Source organism: Castanea sativa, chromosome 10 (assembly GCF_040712315.1).
Source record: "Castanea sativa cultivar Marrone di Chiusa Pesio chromosome 10, ASM4071231v1".
Lineage (NCBI taxonomy): Eukaryota > Viridiplantae > Streptophyta > Magnoliopsida > Fagales > Fagaceae > Castanea > Castanea sativa.
This window is the reverse complement of record NC_134022.1, coordinates 21,358,083-21,368,172: the sequence shown is the minus strand read 5'-3', so window position 1 is coordinate 21,368,172 and position 10,090 is coordinate 21,358,083. Positions and strand designations below refer to the sequence as shown.

Sequence of the window (10,090 nt, the reverse complement as noted above, 5' to 3'; positions counted from 1 at the left end):
ACCGGCACCGCGCATGGACTCATACTCTCTCTCACATGTCCCTTGGTCAGCAACTCCTCAACTTGCCTTTGAAGTTCCTTTATCTCCTCCGGATTACTCCTATAGGCTGGTCGGTTAGGAATTGTGGCACCTGGCACAAAATCGATTTGATGCTCTATTCCTCTTATAGGTGGCAATCCACTAGGAACATCATTAGGAAACACGTCCTCATATTCCTGCAACAAAGAGACAACAACACTAGGCAAAGATTTGTCAAGTTCGTTAGTATTAAAACACACCTCTTTGTACAAGAGTACAAATATAGGCTGTTTTGTATAAAAAGCACTCTTGACATCACTCACCTTAGCATAAAAACTCCCTTGTTTTTTTTGTTTTTCTCTCATTTTTTCCACCCTCAACTGTCTTTTCACTCTTTTTTATGGTTTCACTCTCTTTTTTCTGTTCACACTCTTTTATTCTTTCACTCTCTTTCTCATCATCTTTTTTTGCATTCTCAATCTCACAATTTTTCAAGTCATTTTCTCTTTTCAGTTTCACTTGATCTTCATACACTTGTCTCGGAGTCAACGGTACAAGAGTAATGGTTTTACTATCTTTAACAAAAGAATACCTATTCTTGAACCCATCATGATTGACTCTCCTGTCAAACTGCCATGGCCTGCCCAATAAAATGTGACCCGCTTGCATTAGAACAATATCACAAAGTACTTCATCCGTGTACCTCCCAATTGAAAAAGAAACCAGTACTTGCTTATTTACCTTAACTTCTCCACAATCATTCAACCACTACAACTTATATGGTCTAGGGTGTTTCAAGGTAGGTAAATTCAATTTTTCAACTAAAGTAGTACTAGCCACATTAGTACAGCTCCCCCATCTATAATCATACTACATACCTTGTTGTTGACGTGGCATCTAATGTGAAAAATGTTCTCCCTCTGTTGTTCCATGTCATCCTCTTTGACTTGGGCACTTAAAGCACGCCTTGTAACAAGCGACTCACCCTCCACTGGATACTCCACTTCATTATCACAAGCATCCTCAAGTGATGGAATCTGGTCATCATCTTCCTCGATTTCAGTTTCCACCTCTCCATCAATACGCGCGATCATGGTCCTCTTATTTGGGCATTGTGAAGCAATATGACCTACTCCCAAACAACGAAAACACTTAATATCACGATTACGAGTCTGGGATTCAGTTTTACCTTTGTTGACACTGGGAGCTTCATCTCTCCTTTTTTGTGGTTCGGATTTGGACTTGAAAACAGACCCTTCGTCTTTCCTCCCATTTGACCTCCATGAAGTAGAGGAGCCCGGATTTTGAAATGACTGAGTTCCTTTCCTTTTAAGCTGTCGTTCCACCTTTATTGCCATGTGCACCATGTCCTCCAACTCCACGTAGTGCTGCAACTTCACCACGTTGGCAATGTCCCGATTCAGCCCATTCAGAAACCTTGCCATGGTAGCTTCTCTATCCTCCTCTACATTTTCCCGAATCATGGCAATCTCCATCTCCTTGTGGTAGTCATCCACGCTCCTATAGCCTTGAGTAAGACTCTGTAATTTCTGATACAAGTCCCTATAGTAGTGACTAGGAGCAAACCGCCTTCTCATGATTGCCTTCATTTCCTCCCAAGTCTCAATAGGTCTCTCATGGTTTCTCCTTCTGTTCATCACAAGTTGATCCCACCATATAATAGCATAGTCAGTAAACTCAATGACAGCAAGTTTTACCTTTTTCTCCTCGGAGTAGTTGTGGCACTCAAAGATTAACTCCACCTTCTTCTCCCACTCCAAGTATGCTTCTGGATCATTTTTCCCTTGGAATGTGGGTATCTTCATTTTTATGTTTCCTAGGTTCCTATCAGTCCCATCTTGCCATCTTGGATCTCTTCGGAAACCTCCACCACGCCTTTCTCTCCTTGGCACAAACCTGCCTTCATTGTTCAGTGAAGCTTGATCTTCTTCATCTTCAAACTCATCCTCGTGGTAGTCATCAGAATCATTCATGTGAGAACGCCTTTCTTGCCTTCTAGCATTAGGGCCTCTTTGGGGACGCTCCTCACGCAAAGTAGCAATAACAGTGTCTTGCCTATCCATCCGATCCCGAATCTCATTAAACACCACGTTCATGCGTTCAAATTGTTGTTGCATAGCCTGTAAAATGATGGACGACTCCTCCCCTCCTTCCCTATTTGATGTTTCACACCTGAAAGACATACTTTTGAAACAACAGAGAATTGTTAGAAATAATTCCTCACAACACTCCCTCACGTGTTTGCACTCAAATTATGTCACTCCCACTCGTGTTTCACTCTTAAATTGGCTTTTTCCCGATATTAGTCTCACACTCTCTTGCCTTTTTCCACTCGTTACTTCGCCTTTTCAATTCTGCAATGAACTAACAAACTTGATCAAGAAATTCAACTTGTAATGTTAAAACAAATACCAATGGCAAGAAAATATGAAAGAAACACTAAATCAAAGGAAGAAATACCAAATCAAAGGAAGAAGACAAAAGAAAACAATATTTTGATCTGAGAGAACTGAAACTACAAACAAATTTTTTTTTTTTTTTTTTTTTTTTTTTTTTTGCTATTTCCTTTCAGATGTCTTTTTTTTCACGTTTTTTTTTTTTTGGAACTTTGTGCACGATTTTAACCTAGTGCACTTCAACAAAAACAAAAAAAATAAGAACGATGAATGAAGAACACAAAAGAACAGAATAGGATGATAACAGGAAACAAAAGATAAAGGGATAGAAAACTGATTTTAGAACCTGTGCTCTGATACCAAATGATGCGAACCTCAATCGACACGCTTTGAGACCCAACAAAAATATTGGAATATTTAACCCAGGAAAGCTAAAAATCATATATTTGATAGAAACCCTGACCCAACGTTTATAATCGAAACGCGAACCAAAGGTATAAGTTGACCTTGACCCAATGATTATAAAGAATCACGAACCAAAGGTATAAAGTTTGAACGCCACAAGGAAGAATCCTTGATAAGTTCACAGTTCTTGAAGAACCAAAAGAGAGCAAAGCCTCACTTTTTCTGAATTTTATTCAATAATAATCTATGAAAAACGTTTACAGACTTCAGAGCCTATTTAAGGACTCCACAAAACTTGACAGACAAGAAAATATATTCTGAAATAACTCCTAATTGATACCTTACCATATCAGGAATCAAGTTTGACCTAAAAAGCATTAAATGCACCTAAAAACAAGGAAAATACCTAAAAACGTACTAAATAATAAAACCCTAAATAAAAGCTGATTTGGTCTGAAATTAGCAGATCCAAAATAGGAAAAAATCTGCCTTAACTGATACAGAGCTGGAAAGTCAATCAGCCATTAATTCATGCCATAAATCACTCCCAATTAAGTCAGATCAGCCATAAATAGCTTGAATTAAATTTACTACACTTTCATCTTCCTTTGGGCCAAGCTTGGAACATCCTGCGTTAGAATCAGCCCAAATCTCTTGAATCAGCCCATTAAGTGCTTCTTGGATCTTCTTGGATCTTGCTCTTGTAATAGGCCCAACTGGAACATGTAATGGATCCTTGAATGCGTGTTGATTCTCATCAGGTATAATATATCACCACATGTTATGTGTTGCCATTAAACATAGTTAAAAAAGAAAAGAAAAAAACTGATTTTAATTCAATTTTCACTAAGAGGGAATGTCCAATTTTACATATTACCTTCAAATATATATATTTTTTAAGAAAAGAGTTATAATCCCCTTATTTAAAAAAGAGTTAAATCAGGTTGAATTTGGGTGGGATTAATGGTTTTAGGTCCAAATTTGGCAGGTCTTCACTTGTGAATCGAATCAAATTTGTACTTAACCCATTCACATGGGGTGGTGCCGGTGGAGTCGTCAACCGATCAGGAACAACAGCTCGATGGTGCACTTCCCCACAGCCATAGGTGGTTGTCATTTGGTTGAAACCAAGTCTAAAGGCGATGATATCATTTGATTCGATTAGTGGGTTAAGCTAAACAAAACAATTTGTGTGGGTTCCATGTGTTTTGATAACTCAGTTATGAGTTTTAGATCATAGCACTCAAAACTCCTCTAAACCAAATAGGCCCTTAGTCACCAAATCTCACTAGTCTAGGTGCACTGCAGATTCTACTAATGTTGGGTAGAGATTCTTTACGACACTGACACTCGATTTGATCACGTCGGATTTCAAATCGTCAGTCAATCGTGACACCTGTCTCCATTAAAATCCCCCGAATTCAGGTCGGTTTGGGAACCCGTTTTGGACACTAGATGATATCATCACTTCTTCATGTTCAGTTTTCACGAGGGATTTTGCAAATTAGCACAATGACGGAAAAAAAATATGATAAGTTAACATACAATGGATAGAATTCTGAAAACTAGCATCTCGAGTTTTTAAAACTCGAGATCAATGACAAAAATCGAGGCTTTTAAACTCGAGTTCTGATCTCGAGTCTATAAGACTTGATTTTTGTCGGACTTGAAGAAAAACAAACCTAAAGAAGAACGCAGTGCCGAAGAAGACGGGTTGGAGATCTACGGCGCTGAAGAAGACGATCTGGTGCTGGGTGGGCGATCTAGTTGAAGAAGAACGCTGGTGGACAATCTGATCTTCAGCGACTGGGTGGACGATCTAGTCTTCAGCAACGAGGAAGGACGAACAAGCACGAGGAAGAGACGAAGAATGCTAACAAACAGAGGAACGATCTGACGAAGAGACGAAGAATAGAGGAAGAACACTAGAGCTCCAATTGGACGCGAGGAAGAAGAAGAACGCTGGGTCAGATTTGCACGAAGAAGAACACTGAGTACTCAGAAGAACACTGGGTACTCAAAAGAACTCTGGGTACTCAGAAGAACGCGAGGAAAAAAAAGTGAAACTCGAGTATTTAAAACTCGAGTTCCACCTGGATTTTCACCCCACCGCTTTCAAATCGAGACTTAGAAATTTGAGTTTTAGACACTCAAGATACTAGTTTACAACATTATTTTGAAACGTAACAACTAACTAAATTGTTTAATATTTAATAGTATTTGAAAAAAAAAAATCCAGTTTTCACCTACTGCCCCTTCCACGTGACCTTTATGAGTCATCCCACGGGTAACGTTATTCTCTCTCTCTGGCTCTCGTAGTCAAAGCTTAGGAGCCGTTTGGTTGGCTATAATTTACACGTCCAAAAACAAACGCAACAAAGTCTTCCAGGTAAAAAAAAAAACACAAAGAGATTGAGAAAAACGCTATGAAGAACAACAACCAAGAAACCCCTAAAACCCCATCCAAGGTAAGATTCAGATTCAAATTCCAAGATTTGATTTTTTTCAACACCCCTTCTAATCTATATTCATAATTAAGGTAAAGGGTCTTTCAGAATACACAGAATTGAGAAAATAGAAGCAAAGAAATCATCTTTCTTTTTGGTTTTGGATGTTAGGACTTAGATCTGTTTGACTATCTGGGACTGAGGAAATCTGTTAAATTAGTCACACACTTTTTGGGAAGCTGAAACAGATAAAGAAAAAAAAAAAGTATTTTTAAAGTATTGGGGTGCTTCAAGTTTTTTGTTTTTTGTTGTGTTCGATTTGTTTTCTCGGCAACCCAGAAGAGAGTTATTGTTATAGATTAATGGGTATTGTTCCTTTACTTGTTTAGTTATTTTTTTTTTATTGGAATTTACTGTGGTTTGAATCTTGCTATGAATGGTTTGTAGACGTGTAGCTCATAATTCTAATAGAAAAAAGAAAAAAAAAAATTGGGTTTGGGGTCTGAAAATCAGAGGAGAAAAAAGAAAATATGTAGATGTTGTTTTTATTAATAGTGATCTGATTGAATTAAAAACGTTGAGATTTGTTTTTGGAACTGACGATTGAAAGGTAACGAGGAATGTAGTGTTCAATTTGATCTGTTGATGGTATTGAAGAAAAATCGGCTTAAAAATATTTTTACCATATAAATTTAAATACGAGGATTATTGATGATGACAAAGCTAAGTGTTGATGTGGGGGTCTCTGTTGATGTGATAACATGGTGATAAATGCTATAGTTTATGTTCCTTAATGTATTTCTTCTTCCTCTTTGGTTTGGATGACTCCTTATGTGCAATCAGACATGTTTCTTTTTGAAATTGGACTAGATTTGTGAGTCTTTATGAATGATCAGGCGGTGGGGAGAGACAGTTTGTGATCCATGGATTTCTGATTGGGAATGGTAGCTTAGCACTGTGGCTAGTGTGTTACGTGCTAATGTAACTAATAGAGTAATGAATTGGTTTGTTAGTAGTGTGTTAATTTTCCAGGCTGTTCTTTTCTTAAATCTTCTTATTTTGATGGGAGAAAATAAGAACAAGGTTTGCTTCGAGGGAAACCTTCAATTCAGACTAACTTAAAAATTTGTAATTGCTAAATTATGGCTACTTTTAGTAATTGTCCACTTAAAGATAAACACCAACTTCATAGAAACTATCAACAAAGGTGATGATTGGTAGGAAGCCTTAACTGCCCCTGCCCCCCCCCCCCCCCCTTTTTTTTTGTGAGGCTGATTTTTGGTCTGGAACCCATTACATGCTGTTTTGGGTGGAAGGCACTTGTTATCACACCAAGGCTACTTAATTTATTTGAATCAATGTACAGATCCTTAACTCTACACATCATAGTTGTGTTCTGTGGACTTCTAAAACTTTGATAAATTAGAACATTTGAGTGGCTAAAGGAAGTGAAATCGAGTGAGTATTTGGGTTTTGTGTGTGCCTTTGGGTCTTTTTGTTTTTTGAATTAATAAATATAGTGTGTAGGTGAAAGTTTTATTTTCCTGCAGTTTGTGTCTCACAATATAAATCCTATTCCGGATGATCTTTTCATTTAACTAATTGAAACAGGCTGAAGAAGTACTAAAATGGGTTCATAATTGGACTTAATTAACAGGCAAAAAGTGAATAAGTGGCTCCTAAGCATGAGTATAATTGCTTAACCTTTCAGGGTGAATGCCCATGAATTACCCAACAACTAGTTCTAGCGGGTGGGGTTAGTTGGCTGTAGGTCTTACTAGCTAGAGCTGAGTCCAAAGGGATTTTCTTTGATGTGTGCTAATCTGCATTTGGATTTTTATGACAGCAACCACGACATAATCATTCAATTGATCTATATGCTGCACAATGTGGCAAATGCTTTAAATGGAGGTTGATTGATACACAAGAAGAGTTTGAAGAAATCAGAAGTAAACTGATTGATGAACCATTTTATTGCGACAGAAAACCTGATGTGTCTTGTGAAAATCCTGCTGATATTGAGTATGATGCCACTCGGACCTGGGTCATTGACAAGCCCAACACCCCAAAGACTCCAGAAGGTTTTAAGAGAACCTTGGTGCTGAGGAAAGATTTCTCTAAATTGGATGCTTACTTCATTACACCCACAGGGAAAAGATTGCGAACCCGTAACGAGATGGCATCGTTTATAAAAGCAAATCCAGAATTCAAAGATGTGTCTCCTTTAGATTTCGATTTTGTTTCCCCAAAGATCATGGAAGACACTATTCCTGATTATGTTGTTAGGAAGGCTTCCTCTAATGGTAATGGTAGTAGTAGAAGCAAAGCACTAAAGGAGAAGTCTGAGTCAAATTATCAGTAAGTGCAGGTCAAGCATTCTGTAGTGCATCCATACTCAAGCCTTGTGTATTTCTGAGATTGATCTGGTGAGAGGGTGGTGTTGCGATAATTTGGCTTTAAGCTTGTAATTCTTTGGTTCATGCTTTAATATGATGTAGGGAGAACAGATAATATTACGCATTTAATGTGAATTTCAAGATAGCTATTGCCTTGTAATATTGAGTATTTACCCTTTAGTTGCTATGTTAATTTATCATTCATTTTCTGTGCAAGTGTTGGAAAGGTTGGCATGATATTAACGTGCAAAAATGTTCATTTTCCAACCTTAGATGCTACAGAATTGGCATTTCAATTGATCATAGACATGTTACATTTTTATTTGTTTTAGCACTCGTGCTCGTAAGCTTCCTACTATATTGTGAACTACAGTCTCAACTCTCAATACGCCAGCTAGGCAGCATCTCCTTTTTCAGTGGGGTCACTTAGTAGTGCTGCATCATCTTCCACCAGAACAATTACTCCACTTCTCATGTTGTGTTAGTTTTAAAACCTCTCACAACTAAGGCATCTGCCACTTCAACCATGTTAGATTGGATTATTCAATTCCATGAAGCTAGTCTTTAGCTTGATGTTCTCTAGCAATGACAGTCAAGTAATCATGCATTTTCCTTGTGGCATATATCTACATTTAGCTTGATGTAATTTTTTAGTTGGGGGGGACCCAACACTGCAGTTTGGTAGCTTTAGTGGCTTGTTACTTGTTGGAATCCAACAGAAGCCTTTGCAACAATGCGTTGGACCTAGTAAGTGATAATAGCCGGATTCAAGGATCTAGGAGCCTCTGAGTGGGGGGATACTAAATGACCAAAGAATTTTACTGCCAAAGCCACTTAGATTTGCTCCAAATCCTAAATTCCATTAATTTCCCAACCATGCCATTCTCTTGAAGGCACCTATGGAAGTTGGAACAAATGTAGCAATTTTCCTCCTCAGAGACAAGCAACCACTGCCATTCTCCACAAAAATCCTGTGTCATGCAACTTGGCATTCCAAAAGCCATTGTAATTCCCTGTTACCCAGTATGCTTACATTATAGATTATCACTATTTCTTTTCTGCTACCCAAACTAGCTTGTCTGGTACATTTGTTGATGACATAGGAATGTGGAGGCTATATGCCCTACCGATTTTGGATCAAACAGATAACAAGTAAATATTGCCTCGGTTAACTATTAAATATGGCATGGCTCATTCTCTTGCCCATCGGGCTTCCTTTTGTTCAACTTGGGGCCATCTCATCTAATCCCTTTTTAGGCCTTTTGTAAGAATGTTGATAGACAAGTTCCCCTTTTATTGTTTGTACACTCATTTGGGCTTTCTAAATAAAACTATCATCCTATAAAAACTATTGTCTTGTAAGTGTGCTCCATGGAACAGGTGTAAGCGATAGCTACCCTTATCCCACAGTCTCTCATTAGGTATAATAAGATCTTTGCACCGAGCAATCAATACATTCTTTGCATTTGGTTTATAATTTATCCATGCAACGGATCCAATTGACCATCACATATTACATAATAAGCTCCTCTTGTGATATTGTCTTTCTTCTTCAAATCCTTGAGGAACCTCCATCTCCTAGTTGTTGTAACAATTATTAAAAAATAAATTTAAATAAAATAAAATAAAATCCATGAGGCTAAGGTAGGAACATTCCATATCGAAGTTAATTTATAGTCTGTCTAATATATATTTTGTGTTGAGCATTTGAATCCAGGTTCTGTTTTGCTTGGATGCAATCATCCACATCAATTTTAAAGGAAAATTTTTGTTCATATAAATTGAGACAAAGTTACATAGAACCCATATACAGGATAATTTTCTATCCAGACCAGAGGGCAGGAGGCTATTAAAGGATACATTGATTTTAAGAAAACCCACATCTTCCTCTGATGGAATATTACGAAGTTATTTATTCTTCTCGGGTGAGAGTTGGTTGGAGATTTGAATGTGGATAGCATGTTGTAGGAATTATGTGCCAGATCCCTCCCTCCCACATCCCCCCCCCCCCCCTCTTTTATATAGGGACATGAAATACTACTCCATCCATTAGATATAAAGCAGTGGCGAGGAGGCATGAAAAATTGAACCAATTTGATGTGGGTATATATAAGGAGAGACGTTGTTTAAATTACTAACAGAGATTTCTGGCTTTGATTTTCCCACTTACAGGTGCATTTGTGCATGCATGCACAAATGCGCACAAATACAACCTGAGCATTTCTATCAAGTATTTTTCCTTTTCTAATTTGTAAACACTAACAGCATGGCTCTGCCTTCAAAAAAATTGAAACCTTTGGCTGTACTTGATTCTGTTGAAAAGAATTTCAGATGCACAGATTTGCTCCCTTGTATTCCTGTAACCATAACAGGTCCGGCACAATATATGGGTTGCTAGTAAACTAAA

General features: G+C 37.8%; 1 protein-coding gene across 1 annotated transcript; it reads left to right on the top strand.

Moving 5' to 3' along the window:
- The first annotated feature begins 5,162 nt into the window (after positions 1 to 5,162).
- On the top strand, positions 5,163 to 7,863 carry LOC142611737 (methyl-CpG-binding domain-containing protein 4-like). The gene is made up of 2 exons (XM_075783856.1): positions 5,163 to 5,308; positions 7,134 to 7,863. The coding sequence occupies exons 1-2, from the start codon at positions 5,267 to 5,269 to the stop codon at positions 7,647 to 7,649; spliced, it is 558 nt and encodes a 185-aa protein (XP_075639971.1). The 5' UTR covers positions 5,163 to 5,266; the 3' UTR covers positions 7,650 to 7,863.
- The last annotated feature ends 2,227 nt before the right edge of the window (positions 7,864 to 10,090 follow it).